The sequence below is a fragment of the Macrotis lagotis genome, chromosome 1 (genome assembly GCF_037893015.1).
Source record: "Macrotis lagotis isolate mMagLag1 chromosome 1, bilby.v1.9.chrom.fasta, whole genome shotgun sequence".
In the NCBI taxonomy this organism is placed as follows: Eukaryota; Metazoa; Chordata; class Mammalia; order Peramelemorphia; family Peramelidae; genus Macrotis; species Macrotis lagotis.
Genome location: NC_133658.1, coordinates 903,924,826 through 903,946,402, shown reverse-complemented (window position 1 = coordinate 903,946,402; position 21,577 = coordinate 903,924,826). Strand labels below are relative to the sequence as shown.

General features: G+C 49.4%; 1 protein-coding gene across 1 annotated transcript; it reads left to right on the top strand.

Annotated features, from left to right (window-relative positions):
• Positions 1 to 4,535: 4,535 nt before the first annotated feature.
• EHD2 (EH domain containing 2) lies at positions 4,536 to 21,195 on the top strand. The gene is made up of 6 exons (XM_074219166.1): positions 4,536 to 4,692; positions 8,086 to 8,598; positions 8,993 to 9,090; positions 11,423 to 11,835; positions 13,924 to 14,088; positions 17,787 to 21,195. Exons 2-6 carry the CDS (start codon positions 8,186 to 8,188, stop codon positions 18,336 to 18,338), a joined length of 1,641 nt encoding a protein of 546 aa, XP_074075267.1. The 5' UTR covers positions 4,536 to 4,692; positions 8,086 to 8,185; the 3' UTR covers positions 18,339 to 21,195.
• Positions 21,196 to 21,577: the final 382 nt, after the last annotated feature.

Below are 21,577 nucleotides of genomic sequence, written 5' to 3'. Positions count from 1 at the left end.
ACCGGGATTCTTGCCCTGCCCTGTCTCCACTCCCTTCTTTCTGGTCTTTGCAGGGATGGGGTGAGGGTGGGGGACTTTCCCCTTTGCAGCTCTTGGTGGTGGTGGGGCTACAGGACCTCCCTGTTGAATCTCTAAGAGAAGAGGATAATCAGGTTGACCCAGACCAGGAAGAGATGGAAACATGAGGAAATTTAGAGAAATGGCAGGAAATCACCATGGGATGGCCGATGTTTCCAAACCGTTTCAAGCTAGGAGTGTTTCTATAATATTCTATAACATTCTCTATCTCTGATCAGAGAAACCCTAATCTATATGTGATCTCTTGTCTCCACCTTCCAGAAAAGGAAATGGGCTTAGAGAATTTAAAAAAGGACTTGGCCAAAATCACACAGCAATTAAGCAAAAAATCACAAACACACTTGACATACAGCCCTTCTTCCTTCCCTGAGAGGAGCGAGATGGATTTTTGGGAGGAGACAGGGAAGAAGGGGGGAAGAGGATCCTTACATCGGAATACATATGAACTGGGACAGATTGGAGGGGAGGACTTCAACTATCCTAGAAATGCAAACCAGTTATCTATTTTTTGACTACTCTTAAATTACCTTTTGAAGAGTAAAAATGGCGGAGAAAATGATAGTGGGGCTGCTTGATTCTAGCCAATGGGAATTGCTGCAGCAGAATTGTGGGGTGTGATGGTGCAGGCCTGTGACCCCTACTTCTGGGGGAGGCTGAGAGATTGCAGGACCCTCTCTCCCGAATTTGGGAGCTCTGAGCTACAGTTGACAGCCGATGAGGTGTCCTCATTGAATTAGGCATCAATACGGGGCCACCAGATGGACGTAGGTTGAGTTAAAATGTCCCAAATAGATCAAGTCAAAGGCCTCATGCTGATCAATGGGTGGAACACCCTGCTGGCCTGACCAAGATGGGAAATTACAGACTCCAAAAATGGACTTGGGGAGACGGCAGAAATTGAGGTGAACCTTTGAAGGGAAGTGACCATATGATCTTGGGTTTTGAACTAGAGAAAAAAGGAAAATCTAAGTTCTCAATTTTGGGAGCATGGATAGAATGGACACATGACAGGGGTTCAAACCCCTCAAACAGTATAGTCCTGGGCAAATATCTTTGGACTTGTTTTCTCATATAATACGAGATTTGGCCATTAAAAGTCCCTTCCAACTCCAAGTAGAATTCCATATCTAAAAAAATTGTATTGGGGAAGATGACAGTTGCAAGCTGTCTTGGATAAAATACCAAAAAAGACAATCTGAGTTAGGAAGAAACCAGTGGATGTTTAGAATGAGTGTCCTTGGGGAGTTCCCCAATCAGTTTAGATTTTCAAGAGTTAAGGGTGATGAAGGGACAGAGCATGGGAAGATGAACACAAAATAATGTTAGGTCCTTTAGGAAAAATATCAGGGGCAGCTAGGTGCCTCAGTGAATAGAGCACTGGCCCTGGAGTCAGGAGAACCTGAGTTCAAATCTGGCCTCAGCCACTTAATTTGCCTAGCTGTGTGACCTTGGGCAAGTCCATTACCTTAAATAAATTTTTTTTTAAAAAAGAAAAATATCAGGAGAGTGAAAGCTCAGAATAAATTGAGGTTGGTGACAGGGAAACCAGTCCCTGGGGATGTCAGAGCTTTCATCTGTAAAAATGGGAGTAATAACTATAGTGCCCACCTCCCAGGATGATGGGAAGTTTTCAAGGTTAAAAACACAGGAAAAGTACTCATTGTGATTAATGGTACAATGAAGCGTTCCCCATCACCTTTGATTAGAGATGTCAGACATAACTTAGAAAATTCTGTTGTGTTTTGTTTTGCAGAGGGTGGTCCAGGGAGGAGGGAAGGATCATCCCTGAGATCATTAGGGTCCTGCTTGACTTTCCCTGAAGACAAGTCTTAAAAAGTACAAATCCCTGAGGGTAAAGGAATCGGATTTGTGCTCTGTGACCTTTCCACACAGATGTGCAGATGGCCTCTGGGGTCCTTGTGAGGCTTGGATGATTGAGTAGCCAGGTGGCAGCTCTGGGTTCAAATCTGCACAGTACCTCATCGCCTGTTTGAGCTGGGACCAGTCACTTAAGGACCACAGACCTCAGATTCTTCATCTGTCATTTGAAGGGGCCAGACGACCTCTCAGGACTATGCTGCTCTTAGACCTTTGACCACGGAGCATCAAAAGTAGGGCTGTAGGATTCACAGGGTCATGTGTGTTGACCTTGAAAGGGACTTGGGAAGCTACTGAGTCAACCCCCTTGGTTTTACAGTTTAGGTCACAAACAATGGATAAAGTAGGATTTAAATCCAGAGCTTCCAGACTCTGAATCTGCTACTTTATCTGTTCTGAAACCCCTTCCTGGGACCAGTGGGGATACAATAAAAGGCATGTGATTGGACCTGGAATTGCAAGCTGGGGTAAGGAACCACCCCTTGCCACTGCAACACCCCTGAAATTTCACTCCAAAAAATCCCAAGACCAGACTTGGTCCGACTTGGTCCAGGCCTTCCTGGTTCAGAAACCAGCTCTCTAGCCACTGGTGTCAAATGTAGAGAGGCCTAGAGGCGAGACCCCAGCCCTGGGAAGGGGGAGGATCCTCTGAGGAGGGGTTCTCGGAGAATAGTGACTCAATCGACCAGAACAGCTCAGGGTGAGAAGGCTTGGGTAAGTTGTGAACTCTACCCAGAATGCCATAGAGGGCTCTTCCTCATGAGGATGTCAAAGAAACCAACTCAGATGAAACTTGTGCTGAGCTCTGGGGACCCCAAGATGTGAAGGAAAGCTAGGCCCTTCAAGGAGCTCATCTGATAATGATGCCCTGAAGGAATCCATGTGTGAGACCACAAATGTGTGTGTATAGTAAGAATGCAATCTGTGTTTGTCTAAAGCTAGATGCCTATCTATTTATTCATCCATCCATATCCATCTTTCTTTTTCTTTCTTTCTTTCTTTCTTTCTTTCTTTCTTTCTTTCTTTCTTTCTTTCTTTCTTTCTTTCTTTCTTTTCTTTCTTTCTTTTCTTTCTTTCTTATCTTTCTATGTAGAGATATATCTAGATCCAGTTCTCTATCTCTATAGAGAGATATATCTTTATTTTTATATCAAATATCTATAGCTATACTATCTGTATCTATATAGAGAAATAAAGATATCTATACTATATACTTATCTAATTATAGGGACATATCTAGATCTATCAAGATCTATGTAGAGATATATCTATTTCTACACCCTCTCTCTGAGAGAGATTTCGATGCTCTCTATCTAGCCATCTGTTCATGTGTATATGTGTAATCCCACTTTGTTCCTTACCTAGTCATGCAAGAAGGATGATGGGCAGGGGTCAACATACATACAAATACATATTTGTGTGTGTGCACATAGAGAGGGGGATTGAGGGAGAGACATGGGAAAGAGGGAGGGAGGAGAGGAGGGAGAGAGATGGAGGAGAAAATTGAGAAAGGAAGAAAGGAGGAAGGGAAGAGTGAGGAGAGAAAGGGATAAAGGACAGAGAAGGAGAGAGAAAGGCAGAAGGAGGAAAGGAGGGAGAGAGGGATGAAGGAGGGAGGGGAAGGGAGTGGAAAGAGGGGGAGAGAAGATCATATTTCTGTTTGCAGATTAAATATAAATATGAGATAGGCATCTCTTCCCCTTTCAGCTGAATGTAAACAATTTGATCTCCCTTTAATCCTAGAAGGGAGGGGGTAGTTGAATCTATATGTGATGACTGCAGAATCATCTTTTGCTTTGGGTCATTATTTTCACATAGTAGTGATTACGATCATACAGGTAACTCCCCCCCCCCTTTTTTTTAGGTTTTTGCAAGGCAGTGGGGTTAAGTGGCTTGCCCAAGGCCACACAGCTAAGTAATTATTAAGTGTCTGAGGTCGGATTTGAACCCAGGTACTCCTGACTCCAGGGCCTGTGCTTTATCCACTGTGCCACCTAGCCGCCCCTTCCCCCCCCCTTTTTTTTGAACCAGGCCTGTGGTCTAATTGACAAAGGAAACTTCCAGTGAAGAAACACCCTCTACCACCTTTGGGGGGGTTAGTATTTACACCCCCAAAACGTAGCACAGGGTCTGATTCATAGGAATGAATTCTTCCTTTCCAACCAGATCAGAGTCATGAGACTTGCCCAAGGTCTCCCAGTCAGAGGAAGGATTGGAATCTCAGATTCCTCTCTAGCCAGGCTGTCATCTCCAGCTAGCTCCCCGTTCCAGAGGAGCCAATCAAAACTCGGAGAGATCAGCTGGCTCCTTGAGGGGTCTCTCCAGTGCTCCCCGCCCTCCCCGACGTTGCCTCAGAAGACCTGGGCTCAAAGACAGAAAAGTAACAGAGAGATTGAGACAAAGTAACAGAGACACCAAGACAGCCAGAGAGATACAAAGTAGCAAAGTAGGGGGAGAGGCTGAGCTACTCACCAGGGGGCGCCAGAGGCCGGGGTGGGGGCCTGCTGGGGAGGGGAGGGTGCGGTGACCCTCCCAGTCCCTCCCTCCCTCCCTCCTTCCCCCTGCCCCGCCCGCCAGGGCTCAGTCGGAGACGGGACAGGGAACAGCAACCGCACCCAGCGCCCCAACTCAGGCCAGTCCAGCGGGGACCCCCATAGGACCAGACAGGGCAGGGCAGGACAGGACAGGACAGGACAGGACAGCTCCTTGAGGCTCCCTCCCGCGCCGCCTGGCTTGGTGGGTAACTCCTTCGCCCTCCCCATCCAACTCCCATTCCTCAATCGCCCCACTTTCCTCCCAGCCTTTCTCCTTATCCCCTTTCCCCCAATACTATCTTCCCTCCACCTCCCCCATCCTCCTGGTTCCCTTCCAGGCTCCCCACATCCATCGGGCACTGACCCTGCCTAGAACCCAAGAGCCTGCTCCTAGAACCCAAGACCCTGCTCTTAGAACCCAGGACCCTGCTCCTAGAACCCAAGACCCTGCTCTTAGAACCCAGGACCCTGCTCTTAGAGTCCAGGACCCTCCTCTGAGATCCCCACCTTCATAGGATCGCCAGGCAGAGCGGGAAGAACGGTGGCACAGTTGTCATTTGATGACTACGGACTGTCACAGAATTAGAATCTCAGTCTTGCCCATCTCCTCTCCTCCCCCTCCCCCACCCCTCCACCCCTTCTTCTCCCTATTCCCCCGAACTCCGGCCCCAGAAGATCCACTTTACATCTTGCTTCTGATATTTATTTTGCTACCCGTGAAAGTGTTGAACCAGCCAGCCACTGAGCTCTCTTCCAGCTCTGGGGTCCTCTCTGGGCCTCTCTCTCTCTCCTCCTCTTGGTGGTACACAGGGCCCACTCTGCCATCCTTGGTCTGCTCCCTCCCACTTGCCTTCTGTCTCCATCCACCCCTCTCTCCCCGGTTGCCCCCTCCTTGTCCACCGTCCTCTCCTTCCTTCTGTCCTCCTCTTCCTCCACAGGCAATCTGCTCACCCCCATCAGTTTCACCCTTCCCGACTTCCCTGGTTGCTCCTGGTCCAATCCCCATCCCCATTCCTCTAAATGAGTCAGAGGACGAATCCTCCTTTAAATAGCCTTTGGCCCCTAATTCTTCTCTTTCTGTCCCTGGCTCCCCTCTAGTCATGCTATTTGTCCCTTCTACTCCTGGTCCCACTGGCTTCCCCAGGCACCTCTCATAGGATTTAGAATTGAATTCAATGAGAGTAAGAGCCACCCCCTTGCCCCTTCCTGAACAAATGAGAAAACTGAGGCCCAGGGGGAAGGGAGAGAGAAGGGCTCTGGGGGGAGAATCCTGAAGAGATCCTGAAGAGAAGAGAAGCATCTTGGAGAGAAGGGGGAACAGGGAAGCAGGGGAGAGGAGAGGGTCTCTGGAAAAGCAGGGGAGGAGAGGGAGAAGCGGGCCTCAGGCAGGACCTGGTGGTAAGAAGGGCGGCCTGGGGAAGAAGCAGGCAGAGATTCTACATTCTGCACTGAAGGAAGGTGTGGCTTTGACTGGTTTCTCCTTCCACCAATGAAAGCTCAGGTCCAGTCTCCATCCAGACGCCTCTGACGGTCTCCAGTCAATGGGGGATCTCTGTAGTACACTATGTGGACTTCCCTGTCCCAGTGGATATCCATCAGAGAAATTATTGCATCTGGGGCAAAAACAAAGGGTGGGGTTGGCTGATGTGGAAGTCCAGAGTATAGTTCAATGGGAGATGCAGTAATATCAGGAAAGAGGGCAACCTTTTCCCCTTACTCCCCCCCCTCCCGCCCAAAGGAATCAGTAATGGAATTGGATCCGAGAAGAGGGGCAGCATGGCTGATGGTCTAACAGTTTGATGTGATGATGGCTTGGGCATCCATCAGGCTGATATGGGTGGAAATAGGAAGCAGAACCCTTAAGGATCCCACTCCCCACCCATTAGACTTGAGAGAAAGGACGATTTTTTGCCTTTCTTTGTTACTTGGTACAGTATTTGTCAGAGAGAAGGTGTATAATAAATGCTTGTTTGATTGGTATGCTGAGGCAAAAGTCTCCTCCCTCTATGCCAGCTATAGCTCTGCCTTTCATCTACTTTCTTTCCTGACTGCCTCTCCTCCAGATAGTTCTCCAGTTGTCTGTTCCCTGGACCTCTTCTCTTCTTCCAATCCACTCTCCATCCCTCCACGTATCTTCTCCTTGACCCTCTCCTCTTCCTTTGGTCATCCATCCATCCATCCATCCATCCATCCATCCATCCATCCATCCATCCATCCCTCCATCCATCCCTCCATCCATCTTCCTTGTCTCTTCCCCCAGGCAATCTTCTATTCAATCTCTCTGTCTCTCTGTCTCTTTCTCTCTTTCCTCTCCCTCCCTACCCCCCTTCGTCCCCTTTGCCCTCTCTCCTCCTCCCAGGAAACCCTCTACTTATTCTCTCATCTATGCATCTCTCCAGTTACTTTTTCCCCCGACTCTCACCTGCTTCTCTAGTCACAGATTTTTCCAACTTCCTAGAACTGTGAGGATCCTCACTCAGAACCCGGCAAGTCCAACCTACCCATGAACAAGAAGCCCCTTTGCAAAAAGAGCAACCTAGTCATAATAATGAGCCATTCTAAAGACTCTTATTCAGTTACAAGAGGTAGGCTTGTTCAAGAGACATTCAGTACCAAAGGATAATATCAGGACCAGTGACTTGTCCTTAAATCATTTCTTCTTGTACCCCATCCAAAAATGAGATAACAGTAAGAATGATAACTTCAAAAATAATAGGGTTTGCAGGCCACTTGGATCAGGAGAACTATGTGAGGCAAGTAGTGACAATAGGATTATCCCCATTTTTTCTGATGAGGAAACTGATGACCTTCAGAAAAACTAAATGACTTTAGCCCTTAGTCATATTAAACTTCCACTTCCCTGGGGCAGTATGTTCTCTCAAGCTCTGATCATTATCAGGTTTTTTCCTGATATTCAGCCTGAATCGACCTCTCTGTAGCTTCCACCCATAGCTCCTTCTTTGTCCATTTGGGGCCAAACAAAATAAAACTGGGCCTTCAGCCACAAGGTTGTCTAAGACATGTTTCCCCTAAGTCTCCTCTTTGAACCATTCTGAGTTCTTACAATCAGTTTACATGAGGGAGGCATGGGCTCCAGTCCCTTTGCTATCCTGCTTTCCCCTCTCTCGGTCATGGTCCAGTTTAGTGGTGACATCCACCTCTGAGGTCAAGACAGAGGATGCGGGTTCCAATCCTTCCTGCTCCTCGGTGCTATAGTCTTCTCAATGCAGACCAAAAATCCCTTAACTTTTTGCTTCAGAGTGGAGGGACCAGAATCATCTAGTCATTCATTCAGGGACTCTTCTACTTATCTGTTTATTACCATAAGAGCCAGCATTATTTTATATAGCGCTCCACTGTCTGCTGAGCACTTTACAAATATCTCATTTGAGTCTCACAGCACCTCTGGGAGGTTTAGGTTTGGAGGTGGCCCCATTTTTTCTGAAATTAGGAGAGGGTGAGTGATTTGCTCAGATCCCACATCAAAGAATGTGAGGCAGTCTATGAACCCAGATCTAACCTGATTGCAAGTCCAACCTTCCCCACTGTACCACATGCAGCCTATAATTAAATGTCTTCATCCTTTGGTTCGCAGCTTCCTACAGGCAGCCCTCCATCCATTCAGCTGTCCATTCTGTGGACCTCCCCTTGGGTTTGTGGTTCCAACGGTCATCCCTCCAGTGGGAGCTCACGCCATGTTTAGCTGGCTGAAGCGTGGGGGAGGCGGAGCAGCCCGGGGCCAGCGGGCTGAGGCCATCCGCACAGTGACCACAGCCCTCAAGGAGTTGTATCGAGCCAAGCTGCTGCCATTGGAAGAACATTACCGCTTTGGGACCTTCCATTCACCGGCCCTGGAGGATGCCGATTTCGATGGCAAGCCTATGGTGCTTGTGGCCGGCCAATACAGCACAGGCAAGACCAGCTTCATTCAATATTTGCTGGAGCAGGAGGTTCCAGGCTCTCGGGTGGGCCCCGAGCCTACGACTGACTGCTTCGTGGCCGTCATGCATGGGGAGACTGAGGGTACCATGCCTGGAAACGCCCTCGTTGTTGACCCGGACAAACCCTTCCGCAAACTCAACCCCTTTGGGAACACCTTCCTGAACAGGTAGGTGCTCCCTTCTCCTCCTGATCCTCACCTCTCTTCTTCTCCCATATTGTTTTTTCCTGCTTCCCTCATCCTTTCCTCTGTACGCATGTTCTCCCTGACTTGTCCCTTCCTTCCTCAGTTTCTCCCACAGATCCTCTCCCTCCTTGTGCCCTTTCCAAATTCTGCCCCCCTTCCTGATTCTGACCGATCTCCACTTTCACTTCTCCCCATTCCCTTCCATGCTCGTCCTCCTTTCTGACTCCCTCTCATCCCCTTTCCAGTTCTTTCCTACCCCACTGCTCCACTGATTCTCCATGGAATCCTCTAGCCACCAATCCTTTTTGTTCTTTTCCTGACTTCCTCCCCCTGACCCTGGATTCACCTGTTTTCTCCCCCCCCCCCTGCCCCCCAGGTTCATGTGTGCTCATCTCCCCAACCAAGTTCTGGAGAGCATCAGCATCATTGATACCCCAGGGATCCTTTCTGGGGCAAAGCAGAGAGTGAGCCGAGGTAAGGCTTGGAGGGGGAGGTGGGCATGGGCCAAGATGGACATGGGCTGGGGGTGGAGCTGGGAGCTCAGAGTCCTGAATCCCTGGAGCACAGACCCCGGCATTCTCAGGGAGTCCTGTTGTTCCGGGGCCCATTAGCCACCCAAGACTTGTCTTCTAGCCACGAGGGCAGAGAGCGAGTTGGAGGAGGGCAGACAGGCAAGCGGGAACAGGGAGCCGCGCAGGGGATGATGGGATGCCTTGCTGAGGCATGTTGACTGCTAGGGAGTTGGGGGGGGGTGTGTGGAAGAACTGAACATGTGTGACGAGTCAGGGCCCAGATAGCATGTCCAGGCCCAGGCAGAGAGAACAAGAGGGAGCACCAGTGAGGAGTGGGGGGAGAGAGGCAAGGGCAGACAGACATACAGAGACAGAGACAGAAAGGAGACAGAGAGAAAGGAATGGAGAAAAATGACACTAGAACGGAGAGAGTGGATAAAAGACCAAAGAACAACCCAGAGAGGAAAGAGTGAAACATAATGGAAAGACTGAAAATGAGAGTGTGTGTGTGTGTGTGTGTGTGTGTGTGTGTGTGTGTGTGTGTGTGTGAGAGAGAGAGAGAGACAGAGAGAGAGGAGAGACAGACAGAGAGAGAGAGAGAGAGAGAGAGAGAGAGAGAAAGGGGGTGATAGATGGAGGGGGGAGGGAAAGTGGGGGGAGCTGAGCAGAGGCTGGTGGGAGGTTGGGGTGGGGAAGGGGGGGAGCTGAGGTTGGTTCCTCTGGGGCCCAGATGTGGGGGTGGGGCTCCCTCTCCTTGACTGGGCGGAGCAGCCTTGGGTCCTGGGTGGGGGCCAGGTCCTTGGTGGAATTTATAAACAGCTGGTGGGGGGGGGGGTGAATTCCTGCAAAGAGCTCTCAGACCATAAGAGGAGCCAGGCTCTGGGCTGAGCCAGGGCAGGCGGGGTTGGAATGTGGGAACATTGATGGGCCAGCCCCTCTTTCCTTCATGCAGGCCAGCCGGGTCTCCCCCAGAGCTCTGATTTCTCTGTCAGGTCTCCCTATTACGTGTTCAACTTAGATCTCTCTGTCATTATCAGACTGTATCTGGAGCTTGGGGAGAAGCAGGGTGGGGGGACCCATCCCAGCTGGCTACTTGTAGAGACCTGGGTTTCCCCATCCCTGCTCCTCTGTGTGCCCTGAGATCCTGGGCCTGGCAGGGGCTAGTTAGAAGAAGAAGAGGGAGCAGAGGTAGCTGGGGCAGAGGGAACCAAGAAGGAGAGACATACATTTTCTAGCTGATGCCTAAAGAGGGAGGGGGGTGCTGAGGGCAAGGGAGGGTTAATGTGTCCCTGGACCAGAGCCCAGGCCATCCCAAGAGGGAGGGAGGCCAAGGCTGGAGGCATCTGGAGAAGAGATTGGGAAGGGCCTGCCAGGTGGGGGTGGAGGGGAAGGGAATTCCTGTTGTATCTTTCCCCCACATCCAATGAGGTTTGGGATCAGGTGGGTCCTGAGGAGGGAGATAAGAGGAATCAGGAAAAGGGCAAGGAGCTGCCAGGGCTGCCAGGGTGTGTGTCTGTCTGTCTCTGTGGGTCTTGTGCCCATGGGTGTGTTTCTGGGCCTGCCTTGTTCTGTTTCCTCAGCAAACCCCGTCATCCTGGTTCCCTGGTCAGACTGTGGTATGCTTTGACTCAGTCCTCACCGGTCCCTCCTACCTTCCCTTCCTCCCTGTGAAGCACATTTTCCAAGACTCTGTTACTGGGTTGGGGGGTGGTGGTGGTGGTATATGTGCTTAGGGGGGAGGAAGAGCTGGGGAAAGATGGGAGTGCGTCCCTTATGACTTGATCCTTTCCTCCTCCCCAGAACAATGGCTTCTAGAAACTCCCGCCCTCCCACTAGGCCTGGGAAGGGGTGGGGGGAGACCACCCTAGAGGAGGGGGCAAGCTGAGCTGGGCACCAATGGGCAGGACCCATCCAAGCATTTTTTTGTGTATCAGGAGAGGCCCTTCTGAAGTCTGCCTTCTGAACCCTGGTCTCCCTTCTCCCAACTTCTGTGTCCGGGGATTGTGTATTGAGAATGAGAACAGAGAAGGGGGGGGGTCCAAACTCTAGACTCCTTCCCTGCAGAAGGAAGCATTTATAACCATCCTAGGGAACAATGGATATTTCTGCCCTAAGGCTCTGACAGGTTCCTGAAAGGAGGGGCCATAAAAAGGGGGATGTGGATATTCCCACAATGCCTCTAGGTCTTCTGGGGTCAGCCCAAGAGGTCAGGGCTAGAGATCATCCCGACTAGAGATCAGAGGGCATCCCTGGCAGAGGTAGTAGGCCCATCACAAACCCTTGTCTGTTGCCAGGCTATGACTTCCCTGCGGTCCTGCGCTGGTTTGCTGAGCGAGTGGACCTGATCATTCTCCTGTTTGATGCCCACAAGCTGGAGATCTCCGATGAGTTCTCAGAGGCCATCGGGGCATTACGAGGCCACGAGGACAAGATCCGTGTGGTCCTCAACAAGGCTGACCTGGTGGAGACACAGCAGCTGATGCGTGTGTATGGGGCCCTCATGTGGGCCCTGGGCCGTGTGGTAGGTGCCCCCGAGGTCCTGAGGGTCTACATTGGCAGCTTCTGGTCCCAGCCCCTGCTGGTGCCTGATAACAGGCGCCTCTTCGAGCTGGAGGAACAGGACCTTTTCAGGGACATCCAGGCCCTGCCTCGCCATGCTGCGTTGCGTCGGCTCAATGACCTCGTCAAAAGGGCCCGCCTTGTCAGGGTGAGCCTTGGGACCTTGTTATGGGTGTCTGGGATGCAGGGTGGCCTTCCTGGAAGAGGAGAATCTTGGGGGGGGGGGGATCTTAGGCCAGGGGAAGAGCCTGGAGGACTGGGTGGAGGAGGAAGTGATGGAGATCAAAGACTAAGAGGAACCAACAGATTTTTCTTTCCTTCAGTGTGGAGGACTCCTCCAGAGCTCTGATTTCTCCCTCGGGTCTCCCTATTACATGTTGTCCTTAGGTCTTCCTCAAATATTATCAAATTGTATATGAACCTTGGGGAGAAGCAAGGTGTGGGGGACCCACCCCAGATGGCTAATCTGTGGTCCAAATGGATGTATGGACTGGGCTCCAAAGAGTTTTAAGTCTTAGGTTGAACTACCCTCTTTGGGCCTCTGATCTCCATTTCTGCCTCATAGCAGGAGGTAGCTGGGCGTCCTGGACACCTGGGTCTCCTCCCCTCTCAGGAGGCAGCTCCGGAAACCCCGGAGTCCGGGCGCCAACTCCCCCTCCCCCCTTATCTCTTCCCGGCACCTTTCCCTCCTTCCTGCCTGTGAAAGCCATCAGGCCCCCTCTCCCCACCCACCAGCTCCCTGCCAGATTTCTCTGCCTTTCCCCCATCACAGGAGAAGGCTTGCTTGACCTCATTCCTCTCCTCCCCACTGCCCCCCAATCCAGTTTCTCCATATCACTGTCCTCCCTACAGCCATGGTCCCCAGCCTCAACAGGGTCTCCAGATCCACATCCACCTTCCCTGAGGTGCAGAGTGAGCCCTGAGCTGAGGCAACTTGGAGGGATCCCTAAGGGATTCTCATTGGATCCCCTGGGGTAGGAGGTTTGTTAGGGGAAGTTCATTCCCCTGACTAGGTGAATTAGAGACTGAGGCAGAAAGGGTGGAAGGAGCCTTGAATGTGAAGTCTGTTCAGGTCCCAGCCCATTCCCCTCAAGGAGGCTTAGTTTCTCTATCTGTAAAATGAAGGTGCTGCCCCAGATAATATGGATAAGGTCCCATCTGACTCTGAAGCAGATGATCAGAAACAATAATGTGAAACTCTTTGAAGCCCAGCTAGGGATCCTTCATAAGAATCAGGAAGACCCAGATTCAAGGCTATCCTTGGACACTTCCTAGCTGTGTGATCCTGAGCAAAGACATCTTTCATATTTTCCCTGAGTCTTCCTATCTTCAAATGAAATGCCCTTAGTTCCTTCAGCTGATCTTGGGCAAATCACATCATCCTATTTGCCTCAGTTTCCCCATCTGTAAAATGAGCTGGAGAGTTAATGGCCAATCACTCCAAGATCTCTGCCAAGTGGGGTCATGGAGAGTCAGCTATGACTGAAATGACCTATCAACAAAAAAGTTCTTGGTGAATCTTGAAGGTTTCTCCTACTATTAATAGTCTACATTAGCTCAAATGATGTTCCTTTATGATTTTTTTACTGAAAGATTTATGATTAGAGTAATAATGATATTGCTATTATAAATAGTGGGAAGAACACTGTGCCTCTGATCCCCATTGGCTGATGGTCTGATGGCCCCGGGTACAACTCTCTAAGACCATGAGTTTTACCAAAAGGGTTGCCTCCTTACCTGGAGATTCTTCTGTCACCGAAATCACAGGTCTGGTTGTTACCCTCTTATTGTTAAGATCCTACCTATGACTTTGTTGGCATGGGGAATTTCCAGGTAAGGAAAATCCATCCGCCAGTTCAGGCATGGGTCCTTTCTTTCCAAAGAGAGAATCCTTGACTCCTGAGTGGTGAATAATTTGTGAAGGTCAAACAGACAGTGTCTTCCTGATTCCTGCCAGCTGTTAGGTGTACTCTGCCTCTACATTCCTCATTCTTTTATTATCATCTTAGAGAGGTGGAAACAAACACACAAACCCTTGCCCCCTTTTTCCTGGGAAATGGGAAGTAGGCTGCTTCTTTTCCATCTCCGCCCTCTGTTCTGGATTCTGGAAGAGAGCAGCATTTATTAAGTGCCTAATGTGTACCAAATGTTTTATTAATATCTCATTTAATTTTCTGGGGCTCATATCTGGGTCAGGGGCTGGGTGGGTGAGCCTACTGACTTGGTTATCCCCCAGGTGCATGCCTACATCATCAGCTACCTGAAGAAGGAGATGCCTTCTGTGTTTGGAAAGGAGAACAAGAAAAAGCAACTTATTAATAACCTGCCTGTCATCTTTGCCAAGATTCAGCTGGAAAATAACATCTCCCCGGGAGACTTCCCCGACTGTGAGAAGATGCAGGTCAGTGGGGCAAAGGGATGGGACCATCTAAGAAGTAGATCAAAGCAAAGCAAGGTCTGCCCTTGGGAGGGAGGATGGGGGGAATCCAGGATGACTTCTGGGAGGAAGAGGAGGAGGAAGAGTGATCTGGGGGAGCTTCCTGGAGGAGGAGGAACTGGTGAGGGGGTTTGGTGATCCCTGAATTAGAAATCTTAAGAGCTGGACAGGACCTCCATGATCATCCAACCCTTACTCCCATATACCAAAGGAACACCCAGGATATGTAACTGACAGGAGGTCATCCAGCTTCTGCTTGAAGACCACCAAGGAGAGAGAAGCCCTTACCTCTAGGGATAGCTCATTCCCCTTTGGGACATCTCTTGTTGTTAGAAAGCCTTTTCTGATATTGAGACTCAATTGGCTTCTTTGCAACTCATTGTTCCTGGTTCCGCCCTTCGGAGCCAAACTAAACAAACCACATCCCTCCCCTGCACAATGACAGCTCTTCAGAGACTTTAGACAGCTCTCATATTTTCCCTGAGGCTTCTTGTCTTCAGAATGAACCCCCCCCCTTAGTTCTTTCAGCTGATCTTTCCATGTCATGGAGTCAAGACCCCTAGCCATTTTGATTAGCCACTCCTTGATGCTTTTCAACGTCTCAATATCCCATTTAGAACATGGTATCCAGACCTCAGACCATCAGCTCCCTATTCCTGGAAGCTCTGCCCCTCTTACTATATGACTGACTTGTATTGAGCTTGTAGCCCACTAAAACTCACAGATTCTTTTTGGAACAATGACTTTTTTCCCATGCCTTCCCTATCTTAAGCTTGTGGCATTGGTTTCTGTTACCCAAGTACAACATTTATTTCTCTATCAAATTTCATCTTATAAGATTTAGCCCCATCCTTTTGTAGTCTTTCTTTCTTTTTCTTTTTTCTTTTGGTAAGGCAATGCAGGTAATTGACTTGCCCTAGGTCATACAGCTAGGCAATCATTATATATCTGAGGCCAGATTTGAACTTGGGTCCTTCTGACTCCAGGGCCAGTGCTCTATCCACTATGCCACCTGGCTGCCCTGTAGTCTTTCAGTATCCCATTTGACCCTGACTGCTATCTATTGTGTAAACTTTCCTGTTCAGCTTGCTGTTATCTTCATAGTTGATGAGCATGCCCTCCACCCCTTTAAGTCATTGATGAAAAGTGTTAGATGGTCAAGTACAAATCCCTGAACCACTGTCCTGGGAACCTCCAGATACATTGGCATGGAACCAGTGACAACTTCCTTGCCAGTCAACCCACTCCTATACTATCTATATTATTTTCTTTGTTTTATTTTGTTTGTTTGGGGTTTTTTTGCAAGGCAATGGGGTTAAATGACTTGCCCAAAGTCACACAGGCAATTATTAAGTGTCTGAAGTCAGATTTGAACTCAGGTCCTCTGAACTCCAGGGCCGGTACTCTATTCACTATTCCACCTAGCTGCCCCCATCCATATTATTTTCAAATCCATAGCTTCTCTGCAAGAATGGCATGAGATGCATGAGATCTTTAATAAAAGCTTTGCTAAAACTCAGATAAACTGTAAGTCACAGCATTTCCCTCATCTTTTAGTTTATTCATCCTGTCAAAAAGAAAATAATATTACTCTTGACATGACCTGTCTGCAATGAAGCCATGTTGCTTCTTGGTGATCACTATTTTGCTTTTTGGAAATCTGTCCAGCATTGTTTTAGAAATCTCTTCTAGAATTGTCATAGATTCCACAATAAAACCACTAGCCTTGTCTATTCCTTTTTTTTTTTGAAAACTGGCTTGTATTTCTTCCTTCAGGATCTGAGGAAGGAGTTCCTCAGAGCCAAGGGATTAGAATTCATCAAGGGCAGTGAGGGTTTCTCTTCTATCTCAATAATGATCTTGGGTATCAACTCTCTCTTAATCATTTTTGATTCTATCATTTCCAGTGTAAAAGTCATTGTTTTTGCAGATAAAACAGGAGAAAATTAAGACTGGAGCTACTCTGCCTTTTTCTCTGTTGTGGGTTGTCATCGTTCCATCCATCCAAACCTTTGTCACTTCTTTTTTTCCAGTAGGCCGACTCCAAACCCCCACCTTCTTCTATTATCCCTCCCTTCTCTCACCACCCTCAGCTCCTGAGTGCTGTCATTCCTGTCCACATTTTTATAGGATCATGCCATGACTCTATTTTCTTCTATTCCTTGGCCTTGCTTCCATTTTCTTCTTGTTTTTTTCCAAATCTAAGTTAGTTGGAAACTTCCCTGAGCATCCCCACTAGTCATTTCAGACAAATTCCATTTTTCCTCCTTGGTGGATTTATTACCCTTGTTGGCTTCAAATTCCTTCCTTAAGCATCTCCCATTTTTCTTGGGTGGTTTTCCCCTGATGCATTTGAGGTCATGGAATCTCACCTATCTTTCCTTTGAAATCTGCTTTCCCCTCCATCCCGGGGGGCATGTCGGACTATTTCCTCTGTTCTATCACAAACTCTTGGAGGGAGTGGTCACTTCCCCCCAAGGGTCCCTTCATTTCCACCCCACAGCAGTTCCTTTGGTAGAGAGAATTAGATCCAGAATAGAATTTCCCCTTGTTAGTTCCTCCGTCTTTTGAAAGCTGAAATAATCATTAAAGGCAATTCAATAAGTTATTTCACTGCTTTGTTTTTGGTGGAGGGAGGGGGAGAAGTAGTGTAGTCCTGGACTTCTCATCTATCTCTCCTTGCTGTCCCTGTGGTCTGTAGTCTACTCCAATGACAAAATCATTGCTATTTCTGCCTCCTCTGACCTTCACCCAAATACTTTCTTTTATGTTTCCTCATCCTGTTCTTTGGTTCCTGGATCCCCTCGCATAACTGTATTTCCTTGATACACAATTATACTTCACCTTTTGTGTATCCTGTCCCTTTGGAATGAGTTATCTCCATACAGAGCCATGACCCAGTTGTAAGTACTATCCCTCCACCCCAAGTCTTAGTGATGCCTTCCTAGGATGGCCGTTTTTCCTTCCTTGAGTTGGAACTTCTGGGTCATTTGGGTTGTTGGCTAAATTTTGGCCATTTGTGGATAGAGGATATTGGTTTTACTCCTGGGTCCTTTCTTGCATTTTCAGTTTAGATTTGGGGTCCCTTAGACAATCTTCTTCCTTCTCTGAGGCTCTCTCTGTTGTATCTATGATGGGGAATATCCACAAGTACTCTTTTCCTTCCCTCATTCCTTCTCATTTAAAGGGGACAGTGTCTGGAGACAGGATCCAAGACTGGGGAGGGTCTGGTGGGCCCAGCCAGGTGCTTCCTCCATCAATCTCTGCTGTCCTTTGTTCTTGCTCTGGGCCCTTCTTATTCTTCCCTTGACCCTCCCTCACCTGAAATTTGTCTTTGTTCCTTTTGCCTCCTTCCTCAACCTTCCCCATCCCTCTTCCCCTACTCTCATTCTTTCCCAGTAAGCTCTCTCCCCTTGCTTTTGTCTCTCCCCATACTTTTCCCTGTTCCTCTCCTAGTCCATCTCCATTCTTTCTTTGTCCTCTGCTGTTCATCTTTCTTCAGGGTTCTCCTATCCTTTCTCCCTCCTTAGTGCGCCTCATCATTCCTTATCTCTTCCCTTCTCTGCCTTGCCTGTGGCCCACATCCATCCTCATTCCCTAGCTTTTCCTCCCCTACCCATGGAACCCTGCTTCTCTCTGACCCTCCTGGTCTCTCTGGGCAGGAACTCCTCATGATTCATGATTTCACCAAGTTCCACTCTCTGAAACCCAAACTACTGGAGGCCTTGGATGAGATGCTGACCCAGGACATCGCCAAGCTGATGCCCCTGCTTCGCCAGGAAGAGCTGGAGAGCCCCGAGGTGGGCGTGCAGGGTGGGGCCTTCGAGGGCACCCACATGGGTCCCTTTGTGGAGCTGGGTCCTGGAGAGGCCCTGGGCGAAGGGGGGGAAGACGGGGATGAGGAAGCAGAATGGGTGGTGACCAAGGACAAATCCAAATATGATGAAATCTTCTATAACCTGGCTCCTGCTGACGGCAAGCTCAGCGGCTCCAAGGCCAAGACATGGATGGTGGGCACCAAGCTGCCCAATTCGGTCCTGGGCCGCATCTGGAAGCTGAGTGACGTGGACCGTGACGGCATGCTGGATGATGAGGAGTTTGCCTTGGCCAGTCACCTCATTGAGGCCAAACTGGAGGGCCACGGGTTACCCGCTGACCTGCCCCGGCACCTGGTGCCGCCCTCCAAACGCCGCCACAAGGGATCTGCTGAGTGAGGGCCTCCAAGGGGGCCTGCCTCCCCTGCACCAAACTGGCCCCCGATGCTCTGTTCCTCTCAAAGCCCACTTTTAGCTTGTGTCCCTTGCAGCTGACTGGTGATCCTAGATCTGGACTTTTCTGAGCTCCCATCTCTGTTGTCTCTCAATCTCCAACTTGATGATCTCTTGTGTTCCCATCTTCTTTCTCTTTCTGAGCCATCTCTATATTCTGTGAATCTCCATGACTGGTCTGTTCTCCTCTGAGCCCCAAACTCTGAACTCTCATCTCTTTGAGCCCCCAAGTCTGTCCCTCTTTGAGGTCCCATCTCTACATCTCCCAAGCTCCAAACTTCCTCCTGATCTCTGTCCAACTCTGAACCCCCATTTATTTTTCTCTTAACCTCCAATCTGTGCTAATATCTCTGACCCTCCTTGGGTCTCTAGGATCTCTCCCTTAACTACCAACTAGCCTCTCTGTCTATCCCACTGAGTCTCCATCTGTTCCTGTCTAAATCCCCTGACCTGTACTGTCATTCTTTATTTTTTGGACCCCTCCAGCCCTTTTCTCTCTGAACTCTCATTATGCTTCCCCCCTCTTTCTTCCTCTCTGATCACCTATCTTTGTCACCTTATGACTGCTAGTTTCTCCCTTGGAAGCTCTTTTCTTTCCAGTACCGAGAAGCCCAATCTTTGTCCCATTCGGAGATCCCTATCTTTTTCTTATTTCCCAGCCAGTCTCCTGCTAGTTCAAATCCCCTCCTGGCTCATCAAGTCCCTCACTCTCCCTCATCAAACAGACTTGTACCTTGCTCACACCTACCCCAAATGTGAATCATTATGCTTTTCCTCCTGCCTTGCCGGGGGTAGTCCCTTCATACAGACCTTATTGAGGGACCTGCTTGTATTTTAGTTCTATGGTCTAAAATACGTCCTCCCCCCTCTTCCACTTCTACCCCAACTCCAACCTGTGATGGGTCTTTGGATTTGATAAGAAGTTGGGGGAGAGGATTTCTTTCCACATGTTTCAGCCCCAACACACAGATTAATACCTCCCTTCCCAACACACACACACACACACACACACACACACACACACACACACACACACATCTGGTTGAGCAGTAGTAGATATAGTATAAGGACCAAGGTGAGGGGCATAAGTCAGAAGTTTTAAGTAAATGTGATATTGTGTAAACATGAGGTATATAGCAGGTGATTGATCCCTTGGTTGTATGACTGATAGAAGAAATCCTTCTGGCCCCCAACTTGACTGACCCATGGGTCCATATGGAAGGTGTAGGGGTTGATAAGGGGACCAGTGAGGACCCAGATCGACAGATTTGACCCTTCTCCCTCTCCATCCAATCCTCTTAGGTGGTGAACGAGGTCATTGATTTAAGCGTCAAGGGCAAGTTCAGAAGGAGGGATGTGATTGCCCCAAAGCTAAGCCCTGGAAAGTGATTTAAGAGATGAAAGACAATGAAGTTCCTTTATAAGATCTGCTCCTTGTCCCAGCCCCTCCCAGGTGGCTGGTCTGGAGACTTCCCAGGGGTTGCTTGGAATGGGGTCCGTGTAGGCAGATCCCTAGTAGGAGCTATAGAGAATTAGGAGCCCAGGGATCTGCTCCTTTCTCTCTCTATTTAAATACTTTATCTGGGTTGACCTGGCCCATTAGCCTTATCTATTTGCAGAATTTAAGAGAGGAAAAGGCAGCACCCCCCCCCCAAGCTCATTGACTCAATTTATCATATGGAATTGGGGAGGGGGTTCTTTATTTTTGTTGTGTGCTTTTCCCCAACAGTTGACCTATTTGTCCTTAAAGAACTAGGGGAATCCATATGTAAGATATCCAGAGTTCCTCCCTGATTCTGACCCAACTCTCTTTTTTTTTTTTTTGCAAGGCAATGGGGTTAAGTGACTTGCCCAAGGCCACACAGCTAGGTCATTATTAAGTGTCTGAGGCTGCATTTGAACTGCGGTACTCCTGACTCCAGGGCTGGTGCTCCATCCACTGGGCCACCTAGCCACCCCTTTGACCCAACTCTTAACAGAATCATGGGATCATAGATTGAGGGATGGAAGGGACCTCAGATGTCATCACATCCAACCCCTTTGTATTATAGACGAGGAAACTGAGACTGAGCTAGGTTATGTGACTGGCCAGAGTTGCCACATAGTAAGTGTCTGAAGTGGGATTGGAACTCGGTCCTTCCTGCCTTGAAGTCCAGTACTCTAGCCTGCTGCTGCCTGTACTAGAGAATAATCACCTGGTGTGTTAACTAGGAAGAGGAGGGACCCAGAACTTGCTCCCTCTCCCCTGGGGTTCTTGAGATGGGTGTGGAGGAATATGTAGGCCTTCTTTTTACTCAAAGGGGGGACACCCCACCCTTATACCTACACCCCTTGCACCCCCCCCATGCTTAGAGATCCCCAGGGGATATTCCCTATCTAGGCTGCTGGGGTGTGTGTGTGGCACAGCTGACCCCTGAAGTGAAGCCTAGCCCCGGGGGGGGGTTGGGTGGATGAGGGGTAGGGGATTTGTACACCCCCATGGACTCCCTACCCATCCTGAGGGAAAGAGAGCTGTTCTTGGGCCTCTGTTTCTGGCTCAAGATTGCTCTGGAAGGGAAGGGCAGGTTCTTGGTTTCTTTGCTGGACTTCAGAACAGTTGGGAAAAAGAAGTAGTTACCAGGCCCAGAAACCAGCCAGGGAGAGGGGGATAAGCAGTGTGGAATAAGCAGTGAATCCTCCAGCCTGCTGCCCGGGCCTAGGCCTCGGGCCACGGGACCTCCTGGGGACCGAGGTAATTCTCTAGGCTCTGTGACATGTAATAGGAGAGTGTGATGTTCAATAATAAAACTGCTTCTCACAGTTTGGCGGGCCTGGCCCTCCCTGTGTGGGGGAGGGGGTGCCAAGGGTGCTGGTGATTCAGAGGGGCTGCCTGGCCCTGATGACTCAGGGCCGGGCGTACTGCCAGCTGGGACATATTTTCCAAAGAAAAGTTAACATTCTCTTCCCGCCCTCCACCCTCCTGTGGGACCCTCTGGCTCCACCCCAGCCCAGCCCCTTTCCCCTCCCTGGGCCTGGGAAGAGAGCCTGGTGGGGAGTAGGGCCTTGGGCCAACTGGCCCAGGTCCAGCTTTGACTGAGTGGGCAACGCTAACGTGTGGGCGTGTAGGGGGGCACATGTGTCCCAACCCAGCCAGGACATGAGTGTCCACATAAAACACGTGTGGGATAAGCAGTGAATTGGGTTGG

Excerpts from the sequence above, each read along its gene's own strand:
- EHD2 (XM_074219166.1), top strand. The coding sequence starts at position 8,186 with ATGTTTAGCTGGCTGAAGCGTGGGGGAGGCGGAGCAGCCCGGGGCCAG. Across the intron at positions 9,091-11,422 it reads AAAGCAGAGAGTGAGCCGAG|GCTATGACTTCCCTGCGGTC; the intron begins GTAAGGCTTGGA and ends GTCTGTTGCCAG. Across the intron at positions 14,089-17,786 it reads CCGACTGTGAGAAGATGCAG|GAACTCCTCATGATTCATGA; the intron begins GTCAGTGGGGCA and ends CTCTCTGGGCAG.